Raw genomic sequence first — 20,209 nt, forward strand, 5'->3', positions numbered from 1 at the left:
GCAAAATGCCAGTTCTCATAAATTCAAAGAATTTTCTCCCAAGATTGGACATTTATTTTTGAGTTCTTATTAATTAGAATAGGTATTTCTTGAAATTAAATCAATTACCTTTTGAATTTTAGTAAATTTTCTTTTATAACTTTTTTTTTTTTTAATTCATCCTCAATATTTTCCTTCCATTCCAGACTTTCTGAATTCTCTCTGTCACTTATGGGGTTAATACTTTAACCTAATTTCAGGGCTGTTACCTTTGTAGCATTTGCCTTGTCCTTTTTCTACTGCATTTCAAGTTTGTGAGTAATGCAATATCAGACAGAAGCAGTCTGATGTGGTAGAAGTTTCTCTTTGTCCCAGATTGCAAAGGGTTGTCCTCCCCATCTCTTCCATGATTATTGTTCCCATGGTAAGCCTTTTTATTGCTGACTCATTCCCTCTGCCCTTTCTCCCTCCATGCTGGATGCTTACTGCTTCATTCATGCAATATAATTTGACATTCTGAAACAACCAATTTTGTTTTAATGAAACCTGAAAGAAAAATTTGACTCCTTTATTATCATTACCATTTAAAATTGGAAAGAAAATAGCTTAGCTTTTTTTTTGTGGAACAGTAATTGTGGTCTGGTTACACTCTAGATAGTAACTGAAGGATAATATGAATAAAATTTAAATTTGTCTTTTAAATTTTTGATGAATATTATGATATGCAGATTTTATAAATATGAAAGTCTTATTTCTTTTAACATACCAAAAATTTTCCTTCCTTCTGTCCATCTATGTGATTCTTTTAGCTCTTTAATAAATAACTGCAGATAAGAAAGACAGCTATTAATAGTGCTTTAAGAAATAATGATTTTGGTATTAAAACTATTAGCACTTACTACCATTTTCAATAAAAATTCACTGATTTCCTCATCTTTAATTTGTAGTCTGGTTACTTAATCTTGTGATGAATAAAACTTCATTAGATAATCAATCCTTATATCAAAGTTCGTAATAGGCACTCATAAGCAACTATTATAGGAATTAATCAAGAGTATACAATTTTCCAGGATACAAGTTCACCTTTTGACAGCTTGTTTCGTTGTTTTTTAACAACAATAAAAAAAACATTAGGAGTTTATAATGTAGTTGGAAGACAAATTACTATTTTACCAAAAAATGTTATATATCATTGCAATTTAATATTCTTTCTCAGTGAAGCTGTCAAATATTCATTAAAATTAGTGTCATATTAGAACATATTCTGACAAAGCAATAATTCAAATCCCCATTCACCTCTAATCTATTTCTCATCCCTATTTTTCTCCTATAAATACAAATGACAGTAGTATATTATAATTAACCAGTCCTGGATGGTATTACAATTAAGTTATAAAATTTATATTTGTATTATTTTGGGAACATCTGTGTTCATGAAATTAATTATAAGGAGATACTTACGTAATCTTTTGGAGAAATTAGTGCCCCGCCTCCCACCTCCCCCCAAAAAAAAAGCTATCCTGAAACAATAGATAAGAATCAAGAGTGAGAGTATGAGGGTTTTATAAAAAAAGAAAGCAAATATAGCTATTTAAAATTTAATTCAAGCCATAATTTAAAAGGATATAAAATAATTTTGATACAGTGCACTAAAAGGGCAGACAAGTGTCATGTTAGATAAAAGTGCCAGCTCTGGAGCTAGGAAGACTCATCTTCCTGAGTTCAAATCTAACCTCAGATATTTGCTAAATTTGTGATTGGGCAAATTACTTAATGGCATTTACCTCAGTTTCTTCATCAGTAAAAGTGAGCTGGAGAAGGGAATGACAAATTGTTCCAATTATCTTTGCCAAGAAAACCCTAAATGCAGTCACAAAGAATCATAAATGATTGTACAAAAAAAAAGCCTGGTTCATGGAATTAAAAATAGTGAAAAGATAAAATCTGTTGCTTATATTAAACTTTCATACTATGTATAGCTTTTTTTAAAGCTTCAAAGTAATATAATCATATATCATTAGAATACAGGTTCCATGATAAAAGATAGATTTGTTTTATTTTGATTTTTCCTATGTCCTCACCTTCCATATAGTTATTGCTTAATAGAAACACATATGTAAAAGAAACTTGTGAAGCCATGAGTTTCAGCTGGTACCTGCATAAGAAGCCTTTTTTACAGTGTATCTTTCATTTGCACAGACATTTAGTAAAGAGGAAATCCATTATTTTTCCTAGGCAATTCAAATAGTTTTAAAAAAGATCCATTCAAGATATCATTTCTTAAATGCAGTCACATTCTGACTGAATTGTCTATCCTGCTTCTAGTTTTGCCCTTAGGGATGATGGTAGGGCAAATATAATTCTTTCCTATAATTGGACTTTAAGATAGCTATATAATGTATATGCCTTTCTCATTCTGAAAACTTCATTTCCTAAAAAGTTTTCCTTGATTTCTCTGAAACATCATCTTTTCAGTCTGATGTGTATGAGAGAATCTTGGAGTTTTAATTTGCAATTCAATGATTTGGAGAATTTCCCCATATTAATCTTGATTGCTTGCATTTCTTCTGTTGAGAACTGGCTATTTACATCCTTTAACCATTTTTCTACAGAAAAATGACTCTTTATTTTCACATATTTCATTCTGTTCAGTCAAAGCTGAGAAGCTGGTGTTGTTTTTTTTTGTTTTTTTTTTTTTTGGTTTGTTTTTTATCAGAGAGAAGTTCTCTGAAAATATTCCCTCCTTTACACATTTAATTGTTATTTTCTGTCTAAATTTGATTGCATTGATAATGTAATAAATGTTGTTCATTCTGTCTTCTATGATCCTCTCTATGTTTTGTTCCGGTATTAACTCTCCATAGTTATGAAAGGAGTTATTGCTTCTATTTTTTTTTATGATACCACTTTTTGTGTCTAGGACCTGTAACTTACTGTAGTATACGATGTGAAATCTCACACTAATCTTAATTACTACAAGGGTGATTTCTACTTTCTTTTAGCTAAGTTTCAGAGAAATTTACTGAGTCTTAGTAGTATCTTTATTTGTGGTTCATTGTGTGTCCTTACTATGTTCATTTGTTTCTATGTGTTATGTGGCTAATCTGTTGCATTGATTGCCTTTTTAAAAATTATTTTAAAATTTATGGTGGTGTTTGGTGTCTTATACTTCTGTGTTCTTACTCACTTTTTTCTCATTGTTTCCCTTGAGAATTTTGTTTTTTTCTCCCCCCTCCAAATCATGAATTTTATTATATTTTTCCAAGTTCTTCATAATAATCCTATTCGATTAACATGACATTAATTGACTAAATTAATCAGTTTAGTGATGTCCTTCGTATTATTCTGGCATGCCTTATGGGAAATTAAATATAAATAATAATATTTAAAATAGTCTCTTATTTAGCATTTTTTTGTATCTATATTTATTTGCAAAAATTGTCTACAGTTTTACTTTTAATATAATTTTTACCTGATTAAAAAATAATTATCACATTTGCTTCCCTTCTTTCTTAATGAATAATCTTTGTAATGAGGAATTTTTTTGTTAGAAAATTTAAAAGAATTATTCTCTGATTTCATTTGGACTAGATGTATTATTTTTGTATTTGTATTTGACTTTTCATTGTATCCCTACTTAGCACAGTGCCAGGGTTTTAAATCAGTAATTAATGATCAGACACTGCCCTGGAGATTATAGGACAAAAGTGAAACAGTTCCTACTCTTAATAGCTTACATTCTAATGGAGGATACAATATGTACATATATTGGGCTTGTAAAATAGATAAATAACATACAAGATTACCTCAGAGAGAAGGCCATATGAGCTGGAAGGGGACCTATTAGTACTTGTTCAGAAGATTATAGAGGGCTGGAACTCTGAAAAGGTGTATTTGAATTTAAGGCAGCAGAGCATGTAAGGCAAATTACCTACTCAAAGTGTGATAATGATTCTATATGCATATGGTCATGTGATAGCTCTCCTCTTGCTGAATGTGTTGTGATGAGGTAATCAGAAGCAGGGATTAGAATGCTGAGGAAAAGAGTTAGAGGCTCTTGGCCACAGCACACAGAGGAGAGAGGACTTAATGCTTCAGACTCCAGAGTCTAGGATTCATCTTTGGCAAGGCTTGTGGCCAGTTGCCTGCCTCCTTCACTTTTTCTCCTAAAGACCAAGAACTTTGACTGATCCTGACTTTGACTGATCCTGAACATCATAGAAGATGGCACTTGAACTGAGTCTTGAAGGAAGCGAGGAATTTAGTGCTTCCAGAGAAATGAATGAGGAAGGGAATCATTCCAGGCACGGAAGATACTTCATTGGAAAAGTATATATATAGGAAATAGATTAATCTGTGTGAGGAGTAACATGTAATAAAGCAAGAAGGTTAGAATGGGAAGATCTTTAAATGCAAAAAAGTTCAGAGTGTTTTGCAATTGGTAGAGAAACGAGAGTTTACTGACTTAATCAGACCTGTGTTTTAGGAAAAATCATTGTGATAGTTCTGTAGAAGATAGATTGGTATAAGGAAAGGCTTAATTCCTAGAAAGATATTAAAACAGTGGAGATGAGAGGTGACAAATGCTTCAAGTAGGATAGTGGCTTTGTGAGTAAAAAAAAAAAAAAAGTAAACTTTGGCAACTGATAGATATATACCCTATCATTTATTGCCTCTACTCAATCAAACCAGTGAGTCCCTGTTATTTCTATGATCGAATTCAAAATCCATCTCTGGTAAAATTCGGAGTCTAGTCTAGCCCTTCATAACCTTACTCCTCCTACCTTTCTAGTCTTCTTGTACCTTATTCCCCACCACATATGCTTTGATCCACTGACATTGACCTTCTTGCTTTTCCCCCCATTTCTGGAATGCTTTTCCACTTTAACTTTGCCTGCTGATTTCTGTTAATTCCCAAATAACATTCCATCCTCTAGAGGAAGTCTTTCTAACTTTTCTTCATTCTAGTGATTTTTTTAGAGTTCTTGTACTCCTTTAAAATTATTATTTGTTTTGAGAATGTCAGTTGCAATAGCATTTTTTGCTTCATAATGTGTTTTGTAGTAAAAAATTTTCTATAAATTTGACACTGTCTAAATTACAGTTATATAATTTTCTTTCAGAATATGTGAGATCCAAGCTGTTGATTGTACCACAATTTCATCATTTACTGTGAGAGAATGTGAAGGATCTAGTAGGATGGGCTCAAGGCCACGCCGTTATTTATTCACTGGGCACGCAAATGGCAGTATTCAAATGTGGGATTTAACCACTGCCATGGATATAGTTAATAAAAGTGAAGATAAAGGTAGGTTGCTATATAGAAACTTAATTCATTATAAGATGCTAACAAAAGAATTACTAATGAATATTTGTTTTCTTAAGATGTAGGAGGTCCAACTGAAGAGGAACTACTTAAATTACTGGATCAGTGTGACCTGAGTACATCAAGATGTGCTACTCCTAATATCAGCCCAGCAACTTCTGTAGTTCAGCATAGTCGTCTACGTGAATCAAATTCTAGGTGAGTCATGTTTATGCAACTTGCAAATTCTTTTTAGACAAAGAGAGGGATCCGAATACTGAATTTTCATACCTTTTCCAGGAAATAGTATATGTATATTGTTAAAGATATTCAGACTTTTATGATTTCCTTAATTTAATATGCATATTTTGGATTCAGCTACATTTTTCTATCCAGCTTCTTTTGTAAATTCTTGTACACTTTTGTGTCATATTTTAAAGAATTTATCCTCTTAAAACATTCTTGCCATAAATTTTTTTTAGAGAATGGGGGGGACACTTGTAACATTCAGGTGTGTTAAGAGTTGTATTATAAAGGATTTACCTTATTTTTGTCTTCTTCCTTAATTGTCCCACTGAAACATTTGTCAATGTAAAACAAAATCTAGGTTTCATTTTCTCTAGTAGATAGTTGAGCTGAATTTCCATTGATAAAATGTAAACTTTCTTTAAGTCTTTGAAACTACATATTTGAAAAAGCCAGGAAAAAAAATCAGATAAATGCAGAGTACTACACCAAGGACTATAGGAAATTCAAACTATAGATAAGATACAGTACTCTCCCTCAAATACTCAAATCCTCAAATTTCCATCTAATAAATGCTAGCTCCACTTTTATGGTGGCTTCAAAGAATTTTCTTTCCAAATATTTCACATCTTTGAAATAGATTGGTTTGATTGTATACCTTTTTAATTGATGATAAATATTTATACCAATGTCACAGAAATAATCTTAAATTATACAAGTTATTTGTTTTAAATTTATTTCAGCCTTCAACTTCAGCACCATGAAACCATCCATGAAGCAGCTACTTATGGCTCAGTGAGGCCTTATAGAGAAAGTCCTTTGTTAGCAAGGGCAAGAAGGACTGAGAGCTTTCACAGTTACAAAGACTTCCAAACTTTTAATTTGAACAGAAATTCAGTAGAAAAAGCTGTTCCTGAAAATAGTCTGTGCCTAATACAGGGAGAAATGAAGTGGGCAGCAGGGGAGTGCAATATCTGTGAAAAAAAATCTCCTGGAACAGAAGCAAAAACTTCAAGAGAATTAGATGGTGGAACTGAAGCTCATAAAATAGGTGAAGGTTGGTCAGAATCTAAAAAAAGAGGATCTGAGGATGAAATTGAAAGCAAATTAGAGATGAAAAAGAAAGGTGGATTTGAAGGAGGTGGGTTCCTTGGAAGAAAGAAAGTTCCTCACCTGGCATCATCACCAAGTACTTCAGATGGAGGGACTGACTCACCTGGTACAGCATCTCCATCACCCACAAAGACCACTCCCTCTCCACGGCACAAGAAAAGTGATTCTTCTGGTCAAGATTACAGCTTATGAGAAAACACTAGCCAATATGGACAATTCTTTCATTGAATATTGATGAAAGTTAATTTAACTGGATTTCAATGTTAGTTTTTACACTAAAACTACAACTTACAATGGGTTTCATTTCAGTATCTTTTTTAAAAGAAAAGCTTAACTGGAGCAAGGTGGTTGTTAACCATGTTTTTCATGATGCTTGCTAACTTTTTTGGATTCAACACCACCATAAATAGGGAAATTTTAAAAGTTGGAGTCCAGTTTTATGTTTTTATGTTGTTGTATGGAAACAAAATTCAATATGTAAGAGAATAATGGCATGCTAAGGTAGCATGAGTGCTCTCATAAGGAGTGGAAGCTGGCAGACCTTGATCTTCTAGTCATTTTATCACTAATTTGTATTGAGATTTTGGGCATGTCACAATTTTTTAGTGACCCTTATTTCCTAATCTGTCCACTATTTAAAAAGTGCTTTGAAATCTTTACTTGAAAGGTGCTATGTATGTGAAAAACATTACAGTAACATTCTAATTATTGAACACTTGTGATGTCAAATAATACAGCCCAGCATGTTGAACTTCTTTTAAAGGGATATTTATGTCTTGGTGGTGGGAGTAATTTTCTTGGACTTAAGTTGGTCCTTTATTTGTACTACAAATAATGAATACTTGCAGTCCACCTAAAGACTCTTTTAGAGCTGTGTTTATGATTTACAGTGATTTGGAGTAACTTTTAGTCATTGTTTCTATTCAGGTTTGATGAAACATGAAAACTAACTCAAGGGAAGCTTTTTGTATTCATATGGGAAAGCTTTACTTATTCATTCTGTCTTGTTTATAAACTCACCAGGTTATTTTCTCCCCAAATCTAATAAAACTAAGAAACTTTTACTTTGGTTACTTTGTTAGTTAATGACACTGTGATTCTGACTATGGAGTTAATGCTTTTGGTTGCTGAAATTTGGTTTGGTTGCTAAAAATGTTATTTTGCATATATTTGTCCTTATGTTAAAAAGTGCAAAAAAAGGATTATTATTTATAGTGATTTCTTCATTTTCTTTAACATGATTTCAGGTATTTACATGGTAACTGTAAATTTAAAAGGTATAAAGCATTTGTTTCAAGATGCTTTGCTTATTAAAATTCCATATAGTTGTGTGAAATACAAATAAATTTTCTGAAGGTTGCCATGTTGTCAGTGTTTTCCCATAAGTTTGAATTAAAATTTAAATAAAAGTCATCAGTATAGGCACCTCTTAGTTGAGAGATGAATTTTTTTGGTCTGTCATCTTTACCACTTTTCTTTTTCATATCATGAACTTTTTCACCAATATGGCAGATGTGATGAGATAAACATAAATTTATTTTCATACTACAAATTCAGTCATAATGTTGAAATTTTTAATGCAGGGGCCAACTATTAATCTAAGTGTTTTAGATGAAAAGCAAAGATAACTCTTCCCCTAAAGTGTTCATTGGAAAGGGGTGAAAGGAGTTTGAGAGGTAAAATAGGTTGTGGGTACCCAATAAGGAGTACTTTGGTCCTTATGCTATGGAAAATGGGATTGTAGAGGAATAGATTGACATACCTCTTCCAGGAACTGTGGTAAATTACTTTGATCAAAGTTTTTTAATTAGAGGAAGGGATACAGTTATAAATAGCTGCATAATTGTGACTTTTTCCTGAAAAGAAATTAATTTAACTGTCAATGAGTTCCTTATCACAATAAAGAGAAAGAGAGCATATACATGCAGTATTGATAAAGAAGGAAAAAATAGTTGATCCAAGCTATGTCTGGGAGACAGCCTCTGAAAGCCTCGAGTTTGAAAATGTAAGTAAACTTCCATCAGAAGGCAATTTGGATTGATTGGGTTACATTACAGGTAAAGTATTTCTCATAGGTAGTGATTTATGTATTTTTTTCATTATGACTTAGCAAGCCTGTGGTTTTTTTTTGTTTGTTTGTTTTTTAGAGTGAAAAAATTTAAAAAATTAGGAAAGCAATAAAAATTATTACAATGGAAAACTTGAATCACTTGGCCAATAAGAGAACTAGACATTTTGACTGATTCTTAAAACTTTTCTAAAATATAAAGTTTTACCAGAAATACAGCAGTTTCATTTGTATTCATGTTCTAGGACATCCATAACCCAAAGAAAGCACAAGTTCATGAACTACTGCTTAACTCTGGATTGGCTTGCAACACAATGTAGCTCCCCTCCCTTCCCTGCAGAAATTTGGTGATACTACAATATCTAGCACCATAACACTATTATGAACAATGATCTACTAAATCCTTAAGTTTAGTAAAGGGACCTATATTCAATAAAGCCATTTCTGCCATGCCAAAAATGGGGAATAAGAAGCTAAACTGGTTTACTGTAAATTGGTCAATATGGAAAGAGCTTAAAAAGCTTGGGGTTCAGCCTCCAGGGAAATCACCATAACAGGGGAAAGAGTTAGAAAGTGAGCAATAAGAAAGAAAAATGAAATTATTAAAGATTTCAGAAGAAAGAAAATTCAAAGATCTTGACCATAAACAGATAATCCTACAATAAATACATTAACAGAAGGACATATGTCCTCCAGATCTAGTAAATAAATTCAGTAAACTTGAACATTCTATGAATAAATAAATGCAAAACAAAGGAAAATTATACAATGTTTGATGAGGCAAAGGAAGGCTGCAGATTTTAAGAAGTGCATGAGATCACTATAAACACCTGAGTGTTTTAAAAGAAAAATGATGAGAGTAGAATTTATGGCCTATCAAAAGAGAACGTTGGCAGAAAAAAACCTTGAATCCACAGTGGCTGGTCTCACTAAAAAAAGGAGAGGATGACTAATTTGAAATGCAAATACTCTGAAAAAGGGATAATCTGGAACAAAAGTATGTGCGGGTCTGTGTGTGTGTGTGTGTGTGTGTGTGTGTGTGTTTATGCAGAACACATTGATTTTGAAGATAGTGCATACAAGCAATTTAAGGATTATAACCCTCACACAGAACATAAGTCAAAAAATCTGAACACCATAATGCAAGAAATAATTTCTGAATATTGATATTCAGATAATCAAAAGCTGCACATAAGATATACTGGTTAAATTCAACAATTTTATTGAGAAACAGAAGTCAAGATGATGAACTTCAAATATGAAAGAAAAGAGATAATACAAACTTCTGCACCTACTTGAAAACAAGAAATTATAGTAATGTATTCCAAAGAGCAATGGAATTCAACATGTAGTGCAAGGTGAAAATCTGACCGTAACTACTAGTGGAAAAAAAGATGTTCAAGGGCAGCTAGGTGGCTTAGTGGATAGAGCACCAGCCCTGAAATCAGGACCTTAGTTCAAATGTGGAAAGCTGTGTGATTAGGCAAGTCGCTTAACCCCAATTGCCTCAGGGAAAAAAAAATCAGTAATAAAGGTGTACTAAAACATTCTGAGACAGGAAACCTTACCTGAAGAGATTATTTGCTTTTCAAACATGCCAGGGACTATAGAATTAGAAGAAAAGTAAACTAATACAACAACCAAGGACAAGAACAGAGAACTTTCAGAAACCTCTATAGATTAAGGAAGGAGATAATGGTGAAAGCAGAAATCCAATAGAAGTGATGGAGAAAATGTTTGCAACATTAAATCTCACAACAAACTGCCTACAGATAAATTATTTTTGGTAGTGATGGGTGGTGATACTAAATTGCAAAATGGGAAGTTGCTTACAAAGTGAGGAAGAAAATAGAGGGGAATGTGATACCCTACTTAAGTCACATGCTAACAACAAAGGGAAAATAACTTCAAGGTTCTTAAAAGAGAGCCTATTGAAGAATGCAAAATGAAGCAAAAAGATGGGTTTTAGAAGGGAGGAGGAGGGATTTGTTAAGATTTGTAGGAGCTAGCACATAGATATTCCCCATCTCCTTGCCCTCCTCCCTCAACTCCACCTTCATGGGCAGGGGGAAGAGTAGGAGTGAGACATCATCAGCACTGCCCATACAGCAGTTTTGCCCACCCTGTCCTTAAAAGAGGCAGGGCTCAGCTCCAGGACCCCAGGCAAAAAACGCCTGCAGCACCATGACAGTGCTATTACACCCAGAGAGCAAGCCAGTGGGGGAAGGGAATTGCAATTAGGGAGAATAGAGCTGTATGCTGCTGGGACTGCTGAGATTAAAAGAGTTGAAGAGTTGAAACCAGCCCCTGTCCCTATCTGACCTATTGCCTTCACACACGGTAGGCTTGACCATTTCACTTCCTGAGAATGCTTACAAAACAGTGTCCATCCATACACCAATTTGATAAGCTGGAGAATGTGTAGCTAACATCCCAGTCACTGGGCAAAGATTATGGCAAACACTCATATATTTGGCATAGGAGGATCAATAGCAGATGAATTTAATTGTAAAACAGGAGCTTTTACTCCTTTTGTATATAAAAACAAAATCCCCATCAATCTATGGGGAAGAGACAACAGGATTACAAGTAAGTATTTCAGCTTTTTAGGCAGGGCTGCTATTGAAGCCTTGCCAGCACTCTTACCTATTCCCATTCAATGGAAAACTGATACACCAGTGTGGGTGGAACAATGGCCCTTAGTGAGTGAAAAATTCAGGACTTATCAGATATAGTACAAGAGCAACTTGACCAAGAACATTTACAATCTTTAAGTCCTTGGAATTCCCCTGTATTTGCCACAGTATCAGATTTCACACACCACTGGTATATCTTTTAATCCTCAAGAACAGCCAGTAATAAAGAGGAGAAACAGAGACATCAAGATGCTTCTCCAAAAATAAAAAGAAGGGGGAGCCACAGGTAACCCTGCAGAACTTCTAAACTTAACTTTATATATTATTAATTTTTTGATTTTTGATGGAGATGCACTGGCTCCAGCAGATAGGTTTCGAAACCTGCCGGAAGGGCAGCGTCCAGTGTGAACAGCTCCAGTATCTTTAGATAATTGCCAGGTGATGTGGAAAGATCCAGAGAGTGGTGAATGGAAGGGACCAGACAGGTTAACTGCTTGGGGGAGAGGGTTTGCTTCTGTCTCAACAAATAGAGAAGAAATAAGATGGGTGCCAAAAAGCTGAATCTGCCTTGTCCATCAGAGAAAGATAGAAAAAGAGAAGACCCTCAAAACAAAGGAGAAGCCCCAAGAAACATCAAGTGATTCGATCTATGACTGTGCCCATCACTGAAAGAGCCTGGCAGTTAACCCTTTGTGTCTGGCAGTTAACTCATTAACATAAAAAATAATTGTGTTGAGACTGATGTAGGACTAAAAAACCTACAGGAATCAATTGGATTCCCTGACTCATGAAGTGATGGACAATAGATTGACTTTAGACTATCTCTTGGCTGCTGAAAGATGGGTATGTGTGGTTGTGAATTGATAATTATTTTCTATACCTTCCTTCTGGGACTCATGGAGATCTTTATAGTATTTTGTTTATTCATATTGTTATGTTACTACTTGTTTGTATGATATTATAACTTATGTGTGATTCCTCCCATGGTGATGGATTTAACTGTTGCTATATATCTGCTTCAATTAAAACAAAAGGGAGGGTGAAATGTAGAGGGCCACAGATAATGGGGGACTCTGGGTAAAGTATAGGACACTTCAGCGCATTGGGAACCTGCTGACAATGTCTGGTTCAGCCTTCCTGAGAATTCAGGGGAAAGTGACAATCTGTGATGTGATTGAAGCAGAGTGATATTATTGAGGTTTGGTGCAGGGCAGAGAGAGTTGTGGGAATCCTGGTCAGTGTAGAGGTTCTTTGTGAAGGAATTCAAGAACCCGAAAAGTTAGACTGGCAAAAAGAAGGTTATTGTTGGAACTGAGAACTCAGCCTTTGCTAGGAAGACTGACTTCCTCAATGGCAAGGTCCCAACAGAGAGAGATAAAGTTACTGGCAGAGAAATCCCAATAGAGAGGTAAAGAGGGGGTGTAGTCCTGTTAGGGAAATAGATGAGAGGGATAAAGAGAGGTTAATACTGAAAAAAGAATGTCTTCTCAGTGGGCAGAGGATCCTTGCAGGCAGTTATACCAAGGAAAGTCCCTTGGCCTGGCATGATTCCTGCTTTGGCCCTCTGCAAGACCCTGTTAGGGAAATGAAGGCTGACACTGAGAAGAGAATGCCTTCTCAGCGGGCAGAGGGTCCTCACAGGCAGCTATGCCAAGGAGAGAGAGAGGTTCCTTGGCATGGCATATTCCTGCTTTGGGCCTCTGCAGGAAGTCCCCCAAGGTGCCCCTTTTTATAAGGAATTTGAAACTTCGTGGCTAAGGCTAGGGATAATTTGAGTTGAAATCAGACAGGGATCTTCTAATTGAATAGAAATTTTCCAATTGAATGACCAGTCCTAGACTAATCTCCAACTCAATAGAGTCAATAGAAATCTAGATCTCCAGCTCAGGCTAAGTAGGAGTGGTCCTGGGCTCAACTAGTCCCACCAAGATTACAGAATGAAATCACTTTATCTTGATTCCCTGAGGTGGGTCTTTTGCAGAGGCAAGGAGAATTTTTCAAGAGTTCCCCCCAAAGTCAGAACAGTATCGGGGTTCCCCCATCAATATCAGGTGACAAAGAGTGATACCAGGTGGCAAACTATACATACAATAGTAAGTTGTTTATGTGGTCCCACGTGCACAGTATATACTTAGTGCATGCACAGTGTTGTTTTGGTTACATAAGGCTATTAGGGAATATAAAGATGAAAGAACTGGGAATAAATGGACTCAGTATTTCCACCATCCTCAGGAGTTCTGCCGCATCACTTCTCCACTAAGATGGTGTGTTTTAACCATCCCAGCCTGGGGGCTCTAGATAGCACCGTACATTTTGTCATCCCAACTTGGGGGTTCTAGAAAGTAGGACACAATAAATAATGAATAATATAATCAAGGATATAGGAAGAATTCTACCATCACCTACAGGAAAAAAAAAAATATTTAAAGGAAGAAGGTCTGGAAAGCTCTACAAGGCAGTAAGAATGACATTTAGAAGAAAGAACTCAAAAATATGTATCTCACAATTTTAATTTCACAAATGCAGAAAATGTAAGACTAAAATAAGATCACACATTAAAGGATAAAAGTCTAGAAACAACAGAAAGGTAATGTTGAGAGAATAAATGAAGAAAGAAAAGGAAATTTTACTAAGTGAGAAAGGAAGAATTAAAAATAAATAAATAAATAAAAGTAAGCAAGAAAAAAGGAAGCAAAACCTCCAAAGGGAAAGTAATAAACAGGAAGGGGAAAAGTCTGATGGGCAAAGAGCTGATGGGAGAAGGGACACCTTAAAAAGAATTTAAATAACTCAAGAGATAGTATTCAAATGTCAAAGAAAAATTTAAGCACCTATTAAATGCCTAGAACTGCAAAAAGCTAGAGAGGCAGTATATAAACAAATAGACACAAACTGCTTAAAAGGATGAATAGGAACTAAAGGCACTAGAAGAGACAAGGAAGTTTTCCGATAAAAGGTGAGACTATGGGGAAGCTAGATGGCACAGAAAAAGAACATAGGCCCTGGAATCAGTATGACCTGAGGTCAAACGTTGTCTCAGACACTTGACATTTACTTGCTATGTGACCCTGAATAAGTCACTTCACTCTGATTGCCTTGCCACCAAAAAAAAAAAAAAAAAAAAAAAAAAAGTGGCTAATGAATTCATATTTTTAAAAAATGAGATTTTAGCTGGGACTTGAAACTGGGGAAGACATTAGGCATAGCATAGGGAGAGTGTTATGGACATTGATAAGAGCCAGGATCAATCTAGATCAAAGAGTTAGTGATATGCATTAATACATAAGATTGGAAAGGTAAGAGGAGGTTAGGTTAAGAAGGGCCTTGAATGCCAAATACAGTATTTTGTATTTAACCTGAAGACTACAGGAAATTGATGTGGAGTGAATGTGACATGATTAGTTCTGTGCTTTAGGAAAATTACTTTCATGGTTGAGTGGAAGATGGATTGCAATAGTGAGAGATTTGAGGCAGGCAGACCTACCAGCAATCTAATGCACTAGTCCAGACCTGAGGTTATAAGGGTCTGTACTAGAGTGGGTACTTGCCAGAAGAGAGAAGTGAACATATCTGAGAGATGTTGCAAAGGTAAAATCAATAGGACATCATACCAGGCTGGATATGGGAGGTGAGAAAGAATGAGGACTCACTGTGTTGTGATCCTGAGGGACTGAGGGGGAGGACAATGAGTTCTATTTTGGACCTGTTTAGTTTAAGATGTTTACTAGACAGCCAGTTCAAGATAACTGAAAGGTAGTTGTGGATGTTAGATTGGACAGGATAGGAAGATTTGAGAAGTGACAGCATAGAGATAGCTGATAAAATGACCAAGGAAAGTACTATAGAGGGAAAAGAGAAAAGGGCACAGGACATAACTTTGTGGGACACCTATGGTTAGAGGGCAAGTGGATGAGGATCCTGGAAAGGAGCCAGAGAAAGAGGAGAATCGGGAGGAAGTGGTATCTTGAAATACTACAATGATCAACAACGTACAAAAGGTGATCAACAATGTAAAGGCTGCAGAGAGGAAAAGGAGAATGTAGACTGAGAGAAGACTAAAGAGTTGGTAATTCAGAGATTATTAGAAAAGGGAGAGGGGAAGATGGGTGAATGGGAGGTGGAGGGAGAGGGAGAGGGAGGAAAAAAATGGGAGAGGAAGAGAGAGATGGACAGGGTCAGGCAGGAAGGGAGAGGGAGAGGCAGATATTGGTCATGAAAGGATGAAGTAAAAATATTTTTCTAGATGGGGGAGAGATGAGCTTGTTTGTAAGCAATAGGGAATGAGTCGGTAGACAGCAAGGGATGGAAAATATCTGTAACAATGGGGATAAAGGGGTAATCTGCTGGAAGAGATAGAATGGAATGGGATTGCTTAACTAAAGGTTATCTGAATACCTTGAGTACCTTGTTTATGGTAGTAGAGAAAATATTCTAAATAAAAAAAAATAGGGATAAGTGGAAGAAGATATATTCTTAACTCTTTACTTTTAAATAAGAATAGTTTAAGCCAATAAAAAAATGACATATTTGGTTAAAAAAAATTGTAAAATCTATTTAAAAACAGACATATACAGAATAAAAATGAGAGGCTGGAAAAAGAAAATTGTACATCTAGTGAGTCCAGAAAAAGTAAAATTCACAATTAGGCTATCAGGGAAAGCAATAACATTCAAAAATTTAAGAATAGATAAAACAAAGATACTATGCTGAAATGAACCATGGACAACAAAAAGTTAAATTATTAAGCCTAGTTGCTTCAATTGTTTTAGCATACAATTCATAAATATCTGAGCTTCAAGGATACTTAGTAAAGTAATAGTGGCAGATAATTCCTACTAAGTTTTGGATAAATCTAATAGATAAGCAAAAGGGAAAATAGAGAACCAAACAAGTTGTTAGAGTAACTAGCATTAAAAGACTTCCTTAAATGAAATTGCAAATGAACATATGTATTTCTCAACACTACAGGGAATTTCTACAAAAATTAGATCTTGTATTTGGATACAGAAATATTGCAAACAAATGCAAAAAAGGTAAAAATTGTAAAAGAAAAAATTTTTACAAACCATAATATAATAAAAATAGAAATTACAAATAACATCAAATAGAGATTTAATAAGATCTTAAATGAGTGGATTAAAGACAAAGCATAGGAACAACATTATGTGAAAGGAATTAATAATGATGAAATAACATACTAGAATTTTTGGGATGTACCTAATGCAGTCCCCCTCTACAAACATGCTAATAGAATAGAAGGATTAATAAACTTAATATTCATTTAAAAAATTAGAAAGCCAATAAATGAAACTAAAATCAGAATAAAAATATGAGTTATTAAAAGTAAGAGAAGAAATAGATAAATGGAAACAAAAATATAAATGACAATTAAGATTAATGGTTCTTTGAAAAAAAATAATAAAATAGACAAACTTTTAGCTAATCTATAAAGAAAGGTGGAAGAGCAAATCAATATAACAAATGAGAAAAGTGAAATTACAGAAAAGCAGAAAAAAAAAAAGAATAATCAGAATCTGTTGGACACAGTTACCTAGTCACAAATATGGGAACAGAAAAGAAATAGAGGAGTATTTTAAAAACATATGAAATATCCAAACTATTAGGACAGAAAATTTCAGAAAAGGAAATAGAACCTAGCTCAAAAGGAATTTTCAAAAGGTAGTGGGAGAAAAAAAAGGAGAGGAAGAGAGAAATGGACAGAGGGTCAGACAGGGAGGAAGACAGTGAGGGAGAGGCAGATATTGGTCATAAAAGGATGAAGCAAATGTATTTTTCTAGATGGGGGTCCTAATGTATTCATAAGGGAATTTTACCAAACTTTTAAAAACCAATGCCCATATGACACAAATTCTCAAAAATTTAGAAATATTTTATTTTAGTCCCTTTATGAAACAAACATAGTCATAATATTTAAGCCAGAAAAGAATGAACCAGATATATTAATATCAATTCAAAATTTTAAAATATAATCTTGTCCAATAATGGCACTTTTCCCCCAAGAAATCATTCACTATGAACAGTTTTGATTTATACCAGGGATGTAATATACCAAGCTCACCATAAGGAAAACAAGCAAACTAATTATTTACATAAAATCCAAAATACCCCTAACCACATGATTATGCTTATAGATGCAAGGGGAAAAAAGCTTTTGACAAAATGCAACACATATTTATGCTAAAAAATCCTACAAAGTATAGGGATAGAAAGATTATTTTTCTATGAAAAGCATTTATTTAAAGCCAAAAGCAAGCATCATGTGCAATGAGGATATATTAATCACCTCCATTCATTAGAGGTATAAAACAATGCTGTCCTATGTGACAGAATTCTGGGTATGGTTACAATAATAAGTGAGAAATGAAAAGTATAATGACAGGTAAAGAGGAGATAAAAGTATTCCTATTTGCTGAAGCTACAGTGATATATATTTGAATTTTTTTAAAGAATAAGCAAAGACATTATTTGACACAATAACTTAAATAACATTGCAGACTATAAAATGAGCCCTCAAAATCAATTGGGTATTTCTACCCAATAATGATAACAAAATTGGAGAAGAAAGGGAAATCTCATTCCAGATAACTACAAAATGCATAAAATACCTGGGGATCCATCTATCAAAGCATACAAAAGATTTATACAGATTCAATTTCAAAATGCTTAATGAAATGAGGAACAGCTTAAATGGTTAAAGGAATATTTAGTGTTTATGACTGGACCATGTTAATGAAAATGATAATAATATCAAATTTAATTTAGACTTTTAATGTTGCTTCATTCAAATGAAATGAAAATGATAATAATATCAAATTTAATTTAGACTTTTAATGTTGCTTCATTCAAATTGCCAGGAACTTGATTAAAATAATAAAATTAATTTGGAAAAACAAAAAATCTAGGACATTAAGAGAAATGATGAAGGTGAAAAAAGAATAGTATTTCCAGATAAAGCAGCAGGAATAGAACTCTTCATGTAAGTTTAAAAAATAACAAAATAAATCAGTGGGATAGAAAAAGGAGATTCCAAAACAATGGAACTTGATAACCTAATGTTCATTAAGCAGGAAAAAAAAATCATTTACCTAGGGAAAGACTTTCTATTTGATAAAAACTGGGAAAACTAGAAAACAATCTGGTAGAAATTAGACTTGTCATATGCTTTAGTACATACATGGTGATCTGACCTTAATATTAAAAATCTTTATGTTAAAAAAATTAGAAGAAAAAAATAAAAAGGAGGAGTTTGGAGGAGCAGCATAGCAAAAGGTACAGAACATTGTACTCACAGATACATAAAATCTGTGGTCTTCACCTGTTTCTGACACAAGCTGTATTTCTGTGGACATAATGCCTAACCTCTTTGAGTTATACTTACTTCATGTAGAAAATGAAGGTGTTGGACTAATATGGCTTCTATGTTGTTTCGAGATCTAAATCTGTGATGGGAGCATAATTATATTTTAGTACAGAGAAAAAAAAAAGACCAGAGCTGTACTTCTCATGATAGGGCTGCCTTTTTCATCACTTTTACCCTTATTTCAAAGTTTATATGAAAGCATAAAAATCACACATTTTCTATCTGGACTAACACAGAGTCTTCATTCCAAATGTGTAATTAAGTTTTCACTAAATTAAGTGGGTGATGTTTACTTTGAAGGGACAGGAGCTAATTACATGGTAAAAAGGAAAGAATCACTCAAATCAATTAAAAGTCATTTCCTCAGTAGATAAGAAAAGTGCACCTGAGGTCTATCCTTATTTGGTTAGGTTAATATCTATTTTGAACAGAAGCAGTTCCTTTTTTCTAATTTTGAAAATAATGGGGCTATGATTCAAAATTGAGCAAAAAGTTTTAAGTGTTTACAAACAATATATCTCTTTTCTCTAATCCTGTATGTGTTAATTCATTAGTGTTTAAGAAAATAAAACAAAATAAAATTATTTGTTTAGTTATTATGCACACTATATAGAAAATGTGGCTAAGATGACTTTTTTTCATAATTGGCACATAGTACCCTTTGTCCTTCCGTGCTTCATTGTGATATCTTTTTAATGAGCTGTACCAGGTGTTTAAAAGAAATCATTTGTAAATCCACCTAATAAAACAATTCCATATTTGTTGAAAATATTATGTAATTTAAATCTATATTTTTTCAACCAGACTACTATTAGAATATCTTGATTTACAGGATGACATCTTTGTACCGAAAATAAACATTTAGTCAGGAATGATAGTACACACTTGTGAGTCTTTGCTATTAGAAATGCTGAGACTGGTGTTTGCTTGAGTTTGGGAATTCTGAGCTGCAGTAGGACTAAAGATGATTAGTGTCCTCATTTAAGTCCAGCACCAATTTGGAGAGTTCTCAGGAGTGGAGAAACTACAGGATGTCCAAAGAAAGGTAAAACAGACTAGGTAGGAAATAGAACAGGTTAAAACTTCCATGCTGATCAGAAGTGAGGTGAAGTCTGTGAGTGGCCCCTGAATTCCCAGACCAGATGAGTTAAGGGATACCTATTTTCAAAAAGAAAAGAAACTGCTAATAATTCATATACTATATAGGAGCAATCAATGTGGCATAATAGGAGACTCAGCTTGGAATCAGGAAGCCTAAAATCATGTCACCAAGTTAGTTCCTTTTACATTAATGTAAGTAATATAGTAATAAAGTTACATTCAAAGAGGATAATAATTGCCCACTGATATTGAATGCTGATGACCATGCATATCAATCCATTTTATATAATAAATCAATTTTATTGAAGTTTGTGAAAAAATACACATGATTTCATCACACATCCTAAAAATTATAGAACTTAGTATTTTTAAGGTACTTT

At 34.0% G+C, this 20,209-nt stretch overlaps 1 protein-coding gene across 2 annotated transcripts in view; it reads left to right on the plus strand.

Annotated features, from left to right (window-relative positions):
* KCTD3 (potassium channel tetramerization domain containing 3) overlaps positions 1 to 8,066 on the plus strand; it is a 78,013-nt gene extending 69,947 nt beyond the window's left edge. For both annotated transcript variants that reach the window (XM_074309158.1, XM_074309159.1), the window contains exons 16-18: positions 5,103 to 5,287; positions 5,365 to 5,503; positions 6,274 to 8,066. In XM_074309158.1, the coding sequence (XP_074165259.1) occupies positions 5,103 to 5,287; positions 5,365 to 5,503; positions 6,274 to 6,835 (886 nt within the window). In that variant the 3' untranslated portion in view covers positions 6,836 to 8,066. The remainder of the gene's footprint in view (positions 1 to 5,102; positions 5,288 to 5,364; positions 5,504 to 6,273) is intronic.
* Positions 8,067 to 20,209: the final 12,143 nt, after the last annotated feature.

Source organism: Sminthopsis crassicaudata, chromosome 4 (assembly GCF_048593235.1).
Source record: "Sminthopsis crassicaudata isolate SCR6 chromosome 4, ASM4859323v1, whole genome shotgun sequence".
Taxonomy (NCBI): domain Eukaryota; kingdom Metazoa; phylum Chordata; class Mammalia; order Dasyuromorphia; family Dasyuridae; genus Sminthopsis; species Sminthopsis crassicaudata.